Source organism: Drosophila hydei, unplaced genomic scaffold (genome assembly GCF_003285905.1).
Source record: "Drosophila hydei strain 15085-1641.00,03,60 unplaced genomic scaffold, DhydRS2 tig00008137-arrow-arrow-pilon, whole genome shotgun sequence".
NCBI lineage: Eukaryota > Metazoa > Arthropoda > Insecta > Diptera > Drosophilidae > Drosophila > Drosophila hydei.
In genome coordinates this window covers 1141783-1159096 of record NW_022045845.1, presented here as the reverse complement: position 1 = coordinate 1159096, position 17314 = coordinate 1141783, and the positions used below count along the sequence as shown (strand labels likewise).

The following is a 17314-nucleotide window of genomic DNA, read 5'->3' as shown; positions in this document are numbered from 1 at the left end:
ATAATTATTTTAATGTTAATGTTAAATATAACTGGTAACATCAGCTAAATACAATATGCTTCAATATGCTAAAAACTTGTCGTTCCATTATAATTATCAGAGATGCAGCCATAGTCGAACATTTTGTGACCATTTTAGCAAAATACATAATTTTAAAAATTATCTTTGGAGGGAATATTCATGATTCAAATATCTTTACGTTATTCAATTTGGCATCAAATTTAATATAGTAAAGAATTGTTAGCATGTGTATAAGAAACAATAAAATATCATATCCTTCATATACGTTTCAGTAACTAAAGAGCTCTATCGTTTTCGATTTCGAATTCGATTTTGGTTTAGTTTTCGGTTCGGTTTTCGATTCAGATTCGTTGAAAAAATGCATAAGTTATGTGGCAAAAAACATTTACATTTGGTAAAAATCGTAAAGCATAGTTTATATTAAATGATAGCACGTACATTAAATCTGCTTGCCATTCATATCAATTTGAATTTCAACTTCGATTTCAATTTCAATTTCAATTTACACCTATTTTGATCATCAGTTACAACCATGAAAACATTTATGTTTACATTCATGCATTTGTACCCATACTTATGTATGTCATATGTATGTACCATAAAATATTTCTTACCATCTCAATAATGTAGTATATTAGTACAGTATAAATATATGTATGTGTGTAAGTGTGTGTGAGTGTGAGTGTGTATGTCTGCATTTCAGAGAATTTACATGCTAAGTACGATTTACGTTCAACAAGAGGTTATTATAGCCTTTAAGCTAATGCCATAAAGTAACAGTTTATTTCTTTTATAAAAGATTTCTCCATACTACAGTTAAAACTTACGTCTGAGAGTTCTTGTGTACTTATTTATATATATATATATATATGTTATTTCTTTTCTTTTTTCCGTATTTCATAATATTTTTGGAGTGGATAAATCCTCGGCAATGAGCTGGAGCTACAAGACAAGAGTTACAAGAGTTACGTAGCGTAACTCTTCCCGCCTTAAGCGTAATCGCTGAAGATCTGTGCGACATATCCAATTTGAACACACGTATATAGGCTTGGGCTTGACTAACTGGATAACTCAGGAATAAATACCAATAATGAGTGAAGTAAAAAAAAATTGAAGGTTCAAAAAATTAGAGATCCTATGCAAGAAGTAAAATGTAAAGAAGTGTTTTTTAACAATAAATAAATAATTAAAAATAAATAAAAAATTGACAAAAATCAGTGAACTATTTCTGGAAAATGGCCAAGACCTTAACTGAAGGATTCTGCTTTCACGATATTGACCTTCACTACCAAAGTTATTAATGGATTGATTGTCAAGCCTATATACCCGTTTGCCGTACGAAGTTACACATATTTGCATTGCAGGCATTTAGCCTAAAAATGTTCTATTTTACTTATATACTAAACAGGAATACATCCATAGAAATGTACATAATGATTTCTGTGTCTGTTTCATATACATATATATGTATATATATTGAATGTTTCACTTATATTTTTGTATTTTAAATGAAATTGATATGTCTAAGAGCTATTATCAATCGTTATCAATTAAGAAAGTTATTGGTTTTTTTTCGAAGTAATTCAGTTGTCTTTGTTTTTTTTTTTAGATGCCTGCGCCTGTGGTAAACCCCATAAAAGAGGTTTCACGGCTTGCATGTAATTTGTATAGTAAAATTATTGTTAGAATCGGATGTCTGTACACATTTAGTACAGTTATAGACACACTTCTCGATTAGTATAGCTTAACATTAACTATTCCGAGTTTTATATTGTTTATTCACTTGAGTTGAGATTTTGAGTTTTTGAGTTGTTGAGCTAAAATAAGTCTGTGGCGTGCAGATCCAGCTTTCGTTAGGTATTTATATACAGATCTTATATAGTTGGCACATACACAGTAATCGAGCTTGTGTATTTGTGCACTGTATAAATAGTTATTATACTTTCTTATACACTTAATGAACAATCACAACGCAGAGTATTCGAAAAAAGTGCTGCTGGCGCCGCTGAGATTGCAGTTTTTCTTTTGTTTTTCGCATTTTTGGTTTTTGGTTTTTCGAAATAAGAGGAAAGTGAATATAGCAGAAAATACATTTCACAGATTGTCATATCTACTTTGTTTGCGTTTCGACTAATTCAAAAATAAAAATGCACCCAAATCACATTGAAATAACAGATTACAATATTTAATCAAGTGAAAGTGAAGAAAGATGCAACATAAAACTAAATAATATATATATGATATATGATAGACGATGAAACAAGAACCAATCGAAAGATGAATTCCCCACTTCGACTTATGTAGAAATTAAGACCTAGTTTAATATTATTATTATTTAACTCGTTTCTTATTTAAAATATGGCTTTGTGTCTTTAGGAAACTTTTTGATAAAGCAACAAAGTACTGATTATTCGCCTAATGTTACCTAAACAATACAGCTAAAGTTCAGAATTATTATTTATGGTATATACCTCTTGGATGAGCATACATTTGAAGACTTTATCGATAATACTTAGGATCTAAGCTTTGAAGGCATTTATTTTAAGTATTTAATCTCATCTTATACGTAAACATAAATTACTCTCGTGGAAAATGATAGGGAAACTGTGTAGCGTGTTGTGTTTGTAGAGAAAATGCACACAACAAAAGTTGAACAGCTCAGATCGGAAAACAGAGTTTCTACTGCTTGTCCATTGTCCGATATAAAATTGAGTTCTGCTAACATAGGCATATATATTGCATGTATGTATGTATAAAAATAGTGTAACTGGCTTGAGAATAGTCTTTAAGCGGCTTTCGAGGCCCACAACGAACTGTTTGAAGATACTTTGTGGTGGGTTTGCTTTAGCTAACGCTGTAGCTGTGGCTGTAGCTGTCATTGTCGCTGTCATTGATTACATGTGTCTACATATTTGCAATTATTTGGCTACGTATCGAATAAATGTGTCTACTAGTAATACATACTTATACACTCAGAAGTATCTAACGAACGATATACAACTAAGGGCTCTGAATAGGCCATCTATGTAAAGGAAAGGAAAGAAGGATTAAACAATTACAACGCAGGCAGCAAAAGATTATCTCGGCCCGATCGCAGCGGAGCCTCTATAAATATTGCATTATCCTATATGCTATATCCTACATCCTGCAGTCGCACTATTCAGAGTATTGAAGTTCAGGACTGGACTCATTAGCTAATACTTATTTACACTAAGCTAGCACTAGCTGCTGTAGACAATAAGCAAATTACAACCTCGAGAATTGCTAAAAGTTGTTTGTTTTGCTCTTTGATTGGCCGAATGTGTGTGGATATCGAGTTGTTGTTGTTGTTGTTGTTAGAGGTCTAAATACATTTGGGGTTTCATTACAGTTAAATTAGATTACATTATATATATATATATATTATACTTATTTACGTCATAATATACCACTGGCCTCGTAAACATTTATTGCGTACACTCAATTGATCTATTTGCTGTAGTACATTCGCTCACTCTCCAAATGGAAAACGTGTGATTCTTGTTGTTGTTCATTTTAATGGCAGATTTACTGTTTGTAGCATGTACATACACATGCACACATATATAATTAAGTACTATATATCTATTAAAAACTTTATATGTATGCTAATATATATATACTTTGGGGCTAAACGAAAAGCGATTTAAGTTTATGCCTCGAGGTGAATGAGTGTGTGTGTGTGGGTGTGTGTGTGGGTGTATTGTGTCTGATTGATCAATAAATATTATGTCTTTTATTCATTTGTGGAGAAACATTAAAATAATATTTGCTATTTAAGTACGTAATTTTAGAATTCAGTATGCTTAGGTATATTTACAATATATATTTATCTACTTATATGCATGTACTGTGTAGTTTCTATGTACAGTTTGTTAAAAGTTAAAATGTTTCAATTTGAGTTTCACTTTGTTTATTTCTCTTTAGCTAAAATCGTTTTTGATCTCACTCAATATCACTTGATTTCACTAGATTTTTTGTTTTACAATAGTTGCTAGAAGTGTAAGTACAATAAAAGATGTAAGTTAAACGCTTGAAATTTGTTGAACTGTGGCTTAAAACCTAAAACAACAATCATTTGTAGCTAGCGAGATATATATATATATATATATATAGACTCGTTCATTTACAAATCGGAACTCTTACGTACTAAACATGTACCGTAAAGTAACTGTGAAATGGGATGCAACTAGTTGTTAAGTAGAAAAACATTTAGTTAACAGTTACATACGCGCTACTAGATTTAATCAACGTGATTGATTTAGACTTAGAATCTAAAACTACAGTCGAGTCGAGAGTCGAGAGTCGAGAGTCGAGAGAAAAACGCCTACTATAAAAATACGGTAGGTATAGTAAAGTTTTCGTAACACAAATATTGCATTTGCCTACAATAATAGTTAATAACAATTCAATTTGAACTTGCTTCAATATTAGTTATATGTATGTACAAATTAGACTAAGACTCTGATTTTGTTTTGTGCTTGTAGTTAGTTAGAGAGATAGATAGATAGCTGGATAGTTGGGTAGTTAGATAGGAAGAGAGTGTGAAATGAGAAAAATGCCTTTAACTGTCGAATACATCAAAATTACATTATTCCTTTACTTAACTATACACATTTAACGCTGATCGAATTTCAGTTAATATTACATTCTAAGAGTTGTAAACAATGCTTGCTGCTTGCTTAACGCGATTGTCAATCGATGCTGAGGCCTCACTGCTTGCTGTACGTAGGTTGTCTAAGAAGTTGCTGTGGCCATGGCTGTTGCTGCTGTTGCTGCTGCTGCTGTTGAGTTTGTGGTTGCTGCTGCTGCAGTGACGGCAACAACAAGTGTGGATGATTGCTGCTTGGAATTGGCTAGTTGCTCCGCTTCTTGTACGCGATGCGTTTTCATGTGGGCGCTGCGGCTTTTCACCTTATTGAAGACTCTGGCGAGGCGAAAGAGACAGAAGAGCAGAAAGTGCCTTTTTATTAGAGTCTGCTGGGAACAGGACTAGCTGGCTAATTAGAATGCAAACGTTTAGTATAAGCGATTAAGACACTTAGAGGTAGAATTGAGCACTGATATAGTAGAGCAGAAGTAGCTGATATCTAAGCGACATGCACACATACAAATGTTTATATATTTATGTATATAGATATTGCGGTGATTCATGCAAAGATCGATCAATTTGTTTGGTTTTCCTTTTTTCATAAGTTACTTAGCCTTGTGTGTAGATAAATTGCTTTGTTGCTATTATTTACTATGGAGAGTACAGAGTTTTGCTTGGTAGTTGTTCGAACATGAAACAGAAAATTAATAAATACAGTTGTCGTAAGAGAACGAAAGAGTTAAAAAGTAATGTGCGCTGAAATATTATTGAGTAATGGATACGATTGCGGCGACTCTTCAGTTGTGATCTCGAAACGATTTAATTTCGACCAATTTGCTAGCCAATCAGTTGCTGAGGACCGGGATCAGGATCGGGATCAGGATCACGCATAAAGCAAGCTCCGTCTTAGTATGAAAGATTTTCACATTTAGAAATTGGTTAAAAATCGATGAACGAATGTCCCCAGAAACGTTAAATTGGGTATTCGAGTTATATGTATGTACAATAGACTGAATGCAAAGGGCACTTGGCGCCCTGCACTTATAGTAGTAAAACAAAATGAGGTTAGTACATTGAAATCAGAGAACAAAGAGGTTCGAGACAGAAAACAAATCAAATGAATGAAACGCAAAGTGAAAACATAAAATTATAAACCATATGTACTTACTTACCCATAGATCGGCCGATTTCAGTTGACCCCTTGAGAGACTGAGAGGCTGAGAGGCTGAGAGTCTGTGAGGAGCTGATTTCAGTAACGCCTATTTGCGAGTTGTGACTCTTCGCTTTAAAATTGCAATTTATTGAATCATTTATTGATTTGATGGTTTAGGAATTGTTTGGTTTCGGTTTCGATATTTTTGTTTTGGCATCATGGAACAACAAAATACAATACAACAACAATAACAACAATTATTATCGCTTACTGATTGAACGCTAGAACTAAACGGAAATCAAGACTGGATACATGAAACTCAACTAAATGCTGTATAAAAGCCTACAAATCAAATCGAGAAGGCAGAAAGAAAGTGAAAAGCAGCAGAAAGCAAAAGTAACTGGAAATCATATTCGAATCGAAAGTAAAATAACGTTCAAAATGGATAAATCACAAATGAACTGAACAATTCTAGCTAAAACGGCCAGACTTCGGGCTCAATCGAACGAATATCTTTTGAGACGAAAGTTACGGTACGATTACGATATAACGTGCTTTACGGTCTTAACTCAATACGGGCACTCAAATCGCTCAATATGCTTGCGAAATTCAAAAGTTTCAAAATATTCTCAAATTTATGTATGAGCTTGGCAATTTAGATTTTACGAATTGTTGTGGATAGTTTCTTGGGGGAATCTTACTTGCCGCACACCTTGCAGGGAAATTCACTGTCCTTGGGTATATTGGAATTGTTGCTGTTGCTACTGTCTTTCGTTGCTGTCGATGCTGTGGATGATGCGGCCGCAGCCGCAGCAACAGCTGTTGCAGCGGCTGTCGCTATTGCTGTTGTTGCTATTGAAAGCATCGTTGGGTTTGTGGAAATGCCAGCGATGCTGTTGTTGTTGTTCATAATATTGTTGTTGTTCGCGGTGGTGTTGTTATTGCCATTAGTGTGCGTTATGGTTGCTGTTGCATTGCTGTTGTGGTTGTTGCTAGTCTGTTGACTGCTGCCAGTCAGGGGTATGCATGCGTTGCTGCTATTGGTGTTGTTGTTGCTGCTGTTGTTGTTGCTGGAATTGTGGCTGTTGTTGGCACTAGTTGCCGTGGCATGCTGGATGTTGCTGTTGCTGTTGTTGTTGTTGTTACTATTATTGTTGCTGGCATTTCTACCATAAGCGTGTATGCGAACATGACCATGCAGCGCCGCCTTGGAACTGAAGCTCTGCATTTCGGTCATAGAACGCACGGAAATTGGCATTATGTACAAGAAAGAAAGTAAAAAGGAGCCGGAGTGAGTTGTGTGGGTATTTCGGAGATGTATGTATGTAGAAGCCAAACAGGGCGAACTGTACAGGTCGACGCGCTTAATGAACACAACTTACCGCCGAACAGTCGGCAATTTCGCAAACGTAGGGCTTCTGCTCCACCATGGGGATGCTTGCAGGAACTGGCTCCATTTTGAGGTGCGATACCTTGTAGTCCACACATAGTTTCTTCCAAAAATAATACATTTGCACGCATTCCCCGGATGTCTTCGTGTGAAGCTGCAAGAAATTTGACACTTTTTCTGAGTCATGGTCAAATAACTAAGATGACTGTAGTCTAGAGTGTTCCACCTAAGGTTGCTCTAGGCTAAAGGGCAAGGTTTACAAAGCTAAATATATTTTATCCAAGACAAGCTATTATAGTATTAGTTAATATGTCGAGATCGTGTTGCATTTGTGGGGGAATTTTCCTCCAATATGAAACAAGAATTCTTAAAGATTATTTCTCGCTCAAATTTCCTATTTATATAGCTCTCAGAATATTTTACCTCACTAGCGATTTTGCCAAAGTCCTTGCCGTGTTTCTCGAGGCCGCGCAGGAACTGCTCTAGCTCGTAGGCAGTCCATTTCATTTGGAATGCGCTGGACTGCATCTGCAGTAGGGTAAGCACCGCTGCCGCGGAGTTGCCTTTTGCGTCGAGCAGCGTTTGCAGGGCCACCTCCTCGGAATGGCTGCCCATGGGTACGGCCGATGATTTGCTGAGATCTATGTAACGCATCAGTATCTTATCGTCTAGCTGGACGCTTGGATCCCACATTAGGTCGGCGCACATGGGCTCCTTGATGGCTTCGTCTGGTGGCTTGCAGGCTGGGATCTGCGCTTGATAGGTGGAGCCAAGGTTCACCTTGGACTCATCGCAGAAGTCCACCAAGCCCACAGGATCGCCAAAGTCATCGTCGAAAACGTCGAACATTCCCTGGCCAAGCTGCTTGCGCACATTGCAGTAGAGCCCGGTGCCCTTGCGATCCGGATTGAGTATCGGAGCAGGGGTATAGTGGGTCCGGGATGGCTTGCGCAGCTTTGAGCGGTGCGGCGATAGCGTATGGAATTTCGAAAACTTGTGCACATCCTGCGCTCCGTTCGACCGCAGGCGACGCTTCAGTATGGAGTTCGTCTGATTGGACAACGGCTGCAGGTTCGCAACACTTGGCGCAGCCGTAACTACCGGCGTCGGAATGGCTGCGGATAAGCCGGCTAACATGGGCTTGTTGCAGCTATTTTTTGTGTCGTCGCAGGCGAAGAGCAGGCTCGCATCAAGTGCAGTTGCCTGAACCGTATTGGAGCCGAGAAGCGTGCTAAATGCATGCTTATTGCTGGCAGCGCTGTTGCTGCCGTAAAGCATTGGCTGCAGCAGACTGTTCAGCGGCTGCAGCATCATCGGCTGCTGATTGCCATCCATATATTGGGCTTGACAGTTCACGGGCGTAAAGTTGCTGAGCATAAAATCTGTCTGTTGCTGCTGTTGGGGCTGTTCACCTTGAACTGCAGGTAGCTGTGGCAATTGCAGCTGTTGCTGCTGAGTTCCCAGCTGTTGCTCTTCTTGTGATTGCTGCTGCTCCTGTGGCTGCTGCTGCTGCTGCTGCTGGGACTGCATTTGCAATTGCAGCTGTAATTGTTGCTGCTGCTGCTGCTGCTGTTGCTGTTGGTCGTAAAGCACAGTCGTGGACTGCAACTGTTCGATAGGCTGCACGGTCGCAGTTGCAGCTGTGCTTGTGTGCACAACCTGACGTTGCTGGCCGAATTCGCGTGGCGAGGACGACAAAAGCGGATCATCGGAGTTGGGCATCATTTGGGATTGCAGGCCCAGACCCGGCAAATAGTACAGATCAATGATGTTCTCGCCCTGCTGCTCGCTACTCAACTGCAATTGTATATTTTCCTCGGGCAGCACCTCTCGCAGCACTTGTTTAACATCCTCGGCCGAGCCAATGCCGCTGGTGAAGAAAGACTCGGACAGCGGGGAGGTAGCGTTTCGTGAATCATTGAGGAACTCCTGATCCTCGTCCAGGAACGAGAGATTCGTCTCGGCAAACTCACGCAAGTCGCATTCAGCATCATCTTCAGTGCTGCTTAGCAGATCCTCCACTTTGATGGACTGGCCGAAGCTGCTTTCCTCGAGCACCGTCTTCAGTTTGAGTATCTTCTCGTTGTCGTTCTCAGTGAGCTGCTGCATGGACTCGCCGTCGTCTGTCTTAAAATATACATGCGAGAAGTCCGTCTTGTCGCCGAAGAACGTGTGACTGGCGTCCACGAACTGAGCCGCAGCGTCCTCTATGAAAGGCGACGATTGGGCCATATTCTCGTGGCTGGACGGCGGCGTCGGATAGGCTATCGGCGAATGCAGGGGAGAGGCGAGCACGCCCAGATTGCTTCCGCTACGCATGCTGGCAATGGCCTGAATTTGTGAGCTGTTCTGCATGATAATCTCTTTGGAATGGAATTGCTGGAAGGTGGGCAACGGCGTCGTCTTATTCATGGTGTTAGTCGTGCTGGTTAGTCCCGGCTCCATTTTGACCAGCTGCGTATGAACAGTTTCTCCGGTCTCGCTGAGCAGCGCAAAGTCCTCGGAATGTTCGCTCTTGTGCACCGCCTCCTCGTCATCATTGAGTAATTCCATAGTGTCCACTGTTTGGAGCAGCATTTCGGTGTCCGAGACATTGTATACCTCAGTGTCGTCGAAGAGGTCCGACGCATCCGCATCGCTAGTGTAGGTCACCGTATAAACGCCGCCGCCGGCCGTAATGGTGCTTGCCTCACTCACGCCCAGATTTTCCTGGCTATTCGCAATGGCCACCGAGAGCGGAGTGCCATCCGGCAACGAGATGCTGCTCGCAGAACATGTTGCATTGTTATTGTTGCTGCTGCCGTTGTCGCTGGCTGTGATGGCCTGGCTCGAAATGAGCTTGCTCTTGGTGGACACCACATGGACATCTGAGGGTATGATGACGGTGCGATTGTTGTTGGTGATTATCTGTCGACCAGTGGTCTGGACGCTGCTGCCGATAGCTGTCAGCTCCGTGCCCGTCACGTTGCTCAGCAACAGATTCGCGCTGCTCTGCGTCTTCTTCGACGCGACGGCAATGCGCGTTCCGCGCTTGAGCAGCTCAATTAATGTCGAGTCCTTGGGATCCACATTGCTGGAGATGCCATTGATGGTGCCGCCGCCCTTCAATGCCGTCAGGGCGCTCATGGTGGTTGTGGTAGGCACATTGTTGGTGGTTATGGTTATGGTGTTGGCACCACTGCCTAGACTGAGGGTTTTCGGCTGCCTGTGGCCTCCGCTGAAGATTTCGATGCTTTGCGGCAGTCCAATCTGCTGTATACTTAGCCCGTTGCTGCTCTTGATTGTGGTTGCTGCCGGCAATACCGCTGTGGTGGTGCTGCTGCTGCTGGACAGTGCTTGACTCAGGCTGGTGGTGCTGCATTTCGGGTTGAGGAAACTCTCCAGGTCGCTTATCGAGCGTCTCAGTGTGTTGCTGTTGCTGCTGCAGACTCCAACGCTGTTGCACGTGGTGCTTGGTGGTGCAGGCACTACGAAGGCGCCCTATAAGACAGGCATTAATATCGATTATATTTCTATGATCTATCATTGAAGTACCTTATTTATGTCCTTCCGTTTGCTTATGATTTTCTCCTCGATGAGGGCGCGCACTCCTATGCTGGCGGTCTGTAAGGGAGGTCCGTTCGAGTCCTTTTTCTCGGTGCGCTTGGTTTCTGGATCCTTTTTGAAGTATCCGCCATGCAGACGCATGTGCCCATTGAGGGCGGGTATGTTTTTAAACTTACGATGGCACAGGTTGCACTCCACCGGCTTGTCGATCTTAACAATGTTGAGCAGATGGGGATTGATGGCTGCCACCAGCTGCTGGCTCAACTCATCGTCCTTGACCTCGTCGGTTGAAGTTGATGCCGATCCGGCTACCTCTGTGCCATCCTCCACAGTTACAGTCACATTTTGTGCGTTGTTGAGCTGAAAGTGAGAATGGAATGTCCATGTAAATGGCCCGTCGAGAAGACCTGGTCCAATCGAGAGCTTACCAATTGCATATTCCAGGTGCGTGGGCGCGACGAAACTTGCGCTGTCTCTGTATTGATTTTATAGGAGCTGACGCTGGTGGGAGAGGAGACGGTGACCTGTGCACTGGTCTGCTTTGTCTGCTGCATGATCTTGCTTATGAGATCGAGTTGCTCGCGCGTCAGTCCATCGCCCTCGAGCGTAGTGCCGTCGCTAAGCGTAATTGTCGGTGAGCTGGTGACAATGGCATTGCCATTGCCATTGCCGTTGCTGTTGCCGTTGCCGCTGCCGTTGCCGTTGCCGTTGCCGCTGCCTGTGTTAGAGCAGGACGAGGAGGCTGTAGACGATGCGTTCGACGATGTTGATGTGGTGGGCGAGAGCAAAGTAACCCCAGTTTTAATGGGCAAATTCATGGCCTTGATCTGCTCGTCGGACAACGCAATGCCCGTGGCTGCGTCCACCACAGTGCTGCCCGTGGAAATGTAGGTGCGAATGCAGGTGGCACCGTCTGGCGAGCTGGCATCTCCACTCGCCGTAGCCGGCGACAGGCTGAGCGAGTTGCTGGCCACGCCCACGCTGCTGCTGCTGCTACTGCTGCCACTGCTGACGCTGCCGCAGTTGCTGCTAGTCGTGGGCGAGAGCGAGTTGTTGTTCGGAGTGGCCACGCCGCCATGGTGATTCTCCGAATGCCGGCGAAGGGAGCGAGCATCGCAATAGGACTTGCCGCAGCCTTCTGCCTTACACTCGTAAGGTTTCTTGTTCCGATGCGTCATCATGTGTCCGTTTCTGGGTCGAAGCAATTAATTTGAGTGGGTTAGTGGATCAGTCGATCAGTAGATCAATGTGGCGCTTCATTAACTTACAAGTGATCTTGCCGCTTGAATGCCTTCGAGCAGAGCGCACAAATATATTTCCGTTCGTCGCTGTGCGTCAGTTTGTGCTTGGCTAATGCCGAGGCATTTCCAAAGATCTTGCTACAAATCTATTAAGAAAATAAAAACACCCAGACAAATTATATGTAATTAGTGCCGTCTACATTAATGAAAGCGTTGCGGCTGCCCGAACGGACTTTTTGGAAATGTTCATGTGCCACGCTGCGTATGCGTAATATAACATGCTTCGCTTATGCTGTGCTTATGAAATAGACGGGGCAGGGGCAGGAGTCGACCCAATAAGACATCATGTGTCGGAGAAAACACACAGGGATTATGCACATTAAATGATAAATAAATGCTTCATATTTAGCATATTCTCACTCTAAGCAGTAACTAGCAATATATTCGATATATATTCAATTTTTTGTTGAATTTTTACTTAACAGGGCAGAGGATGCTAATACATTTGTATAGAATTGAAGCGCAAATGTTAAGTGTTTTCAAGTTAATAGTTCTTATAGCAAAAGGTGCCTTAAGATTAATAATTATGTTACACTGATTATCAATTATCGATAAATCTAATTTTTAAAATCTTAAAGGGAAATGTTAATCTTAATTTCTCTAATTCTACCTCATGTTGTCTGCTGGGGCTTCCACATATATTCCAAATCTATGGCAATGCAGTTACATCAAACAAAGAAAAAGGTGTTTGTTATCGACAATTATCGATCAGTTAATGACATAAAACTTTTTAATATTTTGAATGAACTTTTTTTTGCTTGCCAAACAAATAAATAATGATAAAAATCTAAAAAAGTGTATCTCTCTCTAGCTTGTTTTGTGTTTCATAATCGATAATTATCGATATGAATAAATAAGTAAAATATAAAAAAGAGTCGATAAGCAGACAGGCATGTGTAAATTGGTTCAGTTCGTTTTGCCTGTCGAAGAACATATATGCATATATGATACTTTATATATACATATATATATGTATATATATATATATATAAATATATATACATATATATATATATATATTATATGTCTTTGCTGTAGCATAGGGTATGCGCTAATCATATAAGTTTAACCACTAAGCTTTAGTGTACAAGCAGAAACACACACCTGACACTGTTGGGGGCCGTGGCGTGTGGGCGAGGTTAATTTAGGGCGGCTCTTGCGGGGAGCGTGGTCGACAGTGATAATGCCAATGCCAGTTGCAGTGGTGTTCGTGGATGCTGCTGTTGTTACTATGCCAGCAACATGTCGGCCGTTGCTCTTGAAACTTAGGCTGTGACCGCTGCTGCTGTTGCTGTCGTTGCTGTTGCTGTTGCTGTTGCTGTTGCTACTACTGTGACTGTGACTGCTGGTGGTGCTGCTGCTGGTGGTGCTGCTTATGCTAATGCTGCTGCCCACAGAAGAGGCGCTGCTGAAGTTGCTGCTGTTGCTGCAGTTGCTATTATTGTTGTGTTGACTGAGTAAACTGGCGGCGCTGCTGGTGCTGCTGTTGCTCATAATCTGTGCCAGCGTTGTGACATTGGTGGCCGTGTTGCTGCAGCTGCTGCTGCGTATTAGACAGTTCTTGATGTAGTTGGTCTTGCTGCCACCAATGCTGCTAATGGTTGTATTAGTCGAGGCGCTCACAGTTTGTACGCTAATCTTGTTGCTAGCACTGCGTCGCGTTATTGTTATCCTGTTGGGACTGTTCAGGCGAACGCCAGAGCTCGTTATCGTATTGTTCAGAATTGTTGGCGCAGTGCTGATTCGGCTGCTGCTGCCATTAATGCTTCTTTTGGTGTTGCTGTTGCAGTTGTTGTTGCTGTTGCTGTTGCTATTGCTGTTGCTATTGCTGTTGTTGTTGTTGCTTTGTCTGTTCTTAAGAGCTGCAAGTACCAGACAGACATGTAGTCAAAAACCAGATGCTATATTCAGAACTCACTTACAGGCTGTCTGAATGGTGCCCAAGACATCTGCTAACATATCCGGATCCGGATAGCCAATAGTGAGCGCATTCTCCAATGCTGACGTTAGTCCTGACGCATTTGCTTGGCCTGGTGACGATGTCGCTGCTGTTGTTGTTGTTGCTGTTGCTGTGCTGCTGGCGGCTGCCTCCAAAGCATTCGCATCTCTCAGTTGCAGTGTTACGGAACCCTCGCTGCCCACAGATGCGTTGCACATCAACACGCGCGATGCGCTGAGATTCGTCAAAGGCAGGTGTATGCTCTTAGGTACCTGCGGCATACAAAACAGAGAGAGGCAACGGCTACAATCTGCTTAATTATGACTACACCTCGCCCAATGTATATGTACGTATCTAAGTGTATCTGAATGGGAGCGGACGGAAATACATAAGACAATATGTCGGGTCGGGGCACGTTCTAAGTGGCTGCCAAGAAGCAATACGCGAACGTCTTCTGCTGCTGTCGGACGGGATTATTTTAGATTATTGATAATTCTCAGCAACTGTCCTGTCGCCTAATGAAAGATGCGACTCATAATTAATTGCATTTAAATGCATCTCGTTTTGTGTGTAGTAAGCACGGAAGTCGGGCCAATGACTAGAGCACGACAATGCTAAGCAGCGACACTTTGACTGGCCCTCAATCCCGCCCGTTGAATGTGTTTCGATATCCACGATAATAATATATTTTCGTGCAGTCTTTGGCTAGCAGATGAATTCAAACGGCATAGAATTTTCAGATGACGTTGGGCTAGTTCTGGCTCACGTGCCAAAAAGATATTTAACTGGAAGTATGGGCTAATTAAGGCTTTATAGGCCACAGCGAATGCCCAATTAATGCGCGCCGCAATTGTCTGTAGCCGCAAAAACAAGTGCAAATAAACAAAACAATTGGACATAAATATCCAGAAAGTGTCTGCGACGTTAGCCGCAACGAAAGCCAAGACGAAGACATTCTCATAAATTAGTTGGCTTCGAGCACATAAAATTTCGGATTGCATAAATAAACTGAATTTTTATTGTTCAGTTTGCGCTGAAAATAAACAGAAAATGAAAAGTTGCCTCGATCTGGTCACTGCTAGTGGAACAGCAGCCACAAGTGGCCAAAATGCCCAAAGGCCCAAAGGCCCAAGTGCCCAACTGGCCTAATGTCTGTGCTGCCTGCGTATTATGTGTTATGTTAATGCTTAGTTTATTTTAAATTGTTTCAGCATACACAAAAAGTGGCCAGGTGAGAGCAATTTTAATTGGTTTCTGACTTAAGCACTTGTTTTTCGGAAATATTATGAGTCAACTCGCTTACGTCCCTCCATCAGTCAATTCAATTGAGTTACTGCAATAACCATATAAAGAGATTTCTATTATATTTTAGACTCTACTCATATATCTCACTACAGTGTTAAGCTCAGTTAGGAAGTATCTGCCAAAGATTTTTGTTTTTTAATTAGTTAAATGAATTTATTGTGTTTATTGGCGCTTCTTGTTAATCGACTTCTCTTTCAATGCCACACTTAAAATTTCTTAAACGAACCCAAAATAAATCCATTTATTTCAGATTTGCATTCGCCAGAACTCGTGCTCAGCTAGCAAATGCTCTATATCTTGTTTTAATTTAAGCAAACAATTTGCTACTCTTTTAATTTGCGATTCATTTTCTCTAAATGCTTCTATTTAATTTGCGATTCATTTTCTCTAAATGCTTCTATGGCATTGTTCAATCAAACACTTTGCTTAATTGAGAGCTGAATAAGAGCAAAAAGCTAGCCTATTACTGGGTATATTGTAGTCGAGGAGTCTGCAAAATCGAATTTATGAATGATTTATTATCGCAGGGCTCAAAAGTTTATGCGATTGTAGAAACTGATAAAAAAACACAAAAATCTCGACTAACATGTCTGTCTCTCACACACACTCTCTCTCTCTCACTCTCTCTTAAACAGAAAAAACACAATCCACCAAACATGACGGCACATCCTGTTACGACACGATGTGGCAGCATCTCCACCTGTGCCATTGCGGCATGCGTGTGTATATTTTTACAGCGTGATTCATATGTCAATCAGCTGTCAATGTCATTCCAAAACGAAAGCAAAGACCTTCGACAAGTCGAAGCTGGCGTCCAAAACGTGGAAGCAAGTGGGTCCGCTCGACAGGAATCATACGAGCGCGCAAGGTGTGAAAGCTGCTGCCACCATCATATCGAGGGCTGCTGCTTTAGGGCGCAGCATTTGTCTTCCGATTCGCATAAGTAGAGCATTCGAATACGGGCAGAGATATTCATAAAATGTCAACATCAAATTGAATACTTTAGGCGGCAATTTGTCATCGGGTCTTGCTTATTAGTAAAATGAGCTGAAACACATGTTTGGGCACACCCCGACCTGCCCTCCACTCATATAGCACGTCGCTAGAATGGCTTCCTCGTCAGCGGCGTCATCATCAATAAGCAGAAGCAATACATCAACCAAGTCGCAGTCGGAAGACTGTTGGGGTCTTTATGTTTATTTGCATTGGCAAATGTTTATGAATTTGCCTTTCAACTGTTGAATTTATGTAGAAATCGTGTGTGTCTGTGTGTGTGTGTGTGCGTGTGCTTTGGAGCCTGCTCAGTCTTTAGAGCGTGTCTGACATGGCGTATACGTAATTTTATGAGTCTAATATTTGATTAGCTTTAATTTTAAATATTTTATTGCCTCTTGATGATTATTTATGCAGTGCGCGCGTATGCGAGTGCCGCTGGGCGTATGCGTGATATTACACATACACAATGTTGACCAATCTGATTATATAAATAAATGTTATTTGTGTTGCAGTTCGCAGCCGTAGACAGAAATACGACGAGTACGAGCTATCTGTGTGTGTATGCGCCTAATTTATTGTGCCTTATGAATGATTGCACACAAACGGGCGTAGTATTATTGTTGCTTTAGCTTTAGCTTTTGCTGTTGTTGTTGTTTTTGTTGTTGTTGGCGTTGCTTTTCGCGTACTTACCGTATTTATGGCAGCCATCGTCGCACTTGACGCCGTTGATGTTCTTGTTCTTTTGCTAGTTGTTGTTGTTGGTGGTGCTTGTTCTTGTTCTTATAGTTGGTATTGTTGTTGTTGTTGTTGTAGTGGTGGTGGTGGTGATGATGGGGATACAAAATCAAAAATCTGCAAAAAGGTTTGTATGATAGAACATATTCGATTTCTGTTTTTTTTTCTTTTTTTTTTTTATTTTTGTTTCTGGTTCTCATTGAGCGCCGCTTGTCATTTGCATTGCACTTCAACGACATTGAATTGAACAGAAAAAGAAAATCGGATTTCAAATCAAATAAATCAAACAAACCCAATATGTGATGCATAAAAATGTGCG

At 41.6% G+C, this 17314-nt stretch overlaps 1 protein-coding gene across 1 annotated transcript; it reads right to left on the bottom strand.

Moving 5' to 3' along the window:
- Positions 1-4521: 4521 nt before the first annotated feature.
- LOC111593678 (serine-rich adhesin for platelets) lies at positions 4522-17025 on the bottom strand. The gene is made up of 11 exons (XM_023306570.2): positions 16951-17025; positions 13943-14231; positions 13810-13882; positions 13125-13710; positions 11988-12106; positions 11148-11910; positions 10708-11079; positions 7597-10653; positions 7166-7327; positions 6485-7005; positions 4522-4966 (listed from the first exon to the last, which is right to left on the bottom strand). Exons 1-11 carry the CDS (start codon positions 16966-16968, stop codon positions 4777-4779), a joined length of 6150 nt encoding a protein of 2049 aa, XP_023162338.2. The 5' UTR covers positions 16969-17025; the 3' UTR covers positions 4522-4776.
- Between the last annotated feature and the right edge of the window lie 289 nt (positions 17026-17314).

What these genes read in the sequence shown, in the direction of transcription:
- LOC111593678 (XM_023306570.2), bottom strand. An exon ending in TTGGCAAAATCGCTAGTGAG is followed by an intron (nt 7,328 to 7,596) that starts GTAAAATATTCT and finishes AATTTCTTGCAG; the next exon opens with CTTCACACGAAGACATCCGG. An exon ending in AAATTGCCGACTGTTCGGCG is followed by an intron (nt 7,006 to 7,165) that starts GTAAGTTGTGTT and finishes ACCGAAATGCAG; the next exon opens with AGCTTCAGTTCCAAGGCGGC.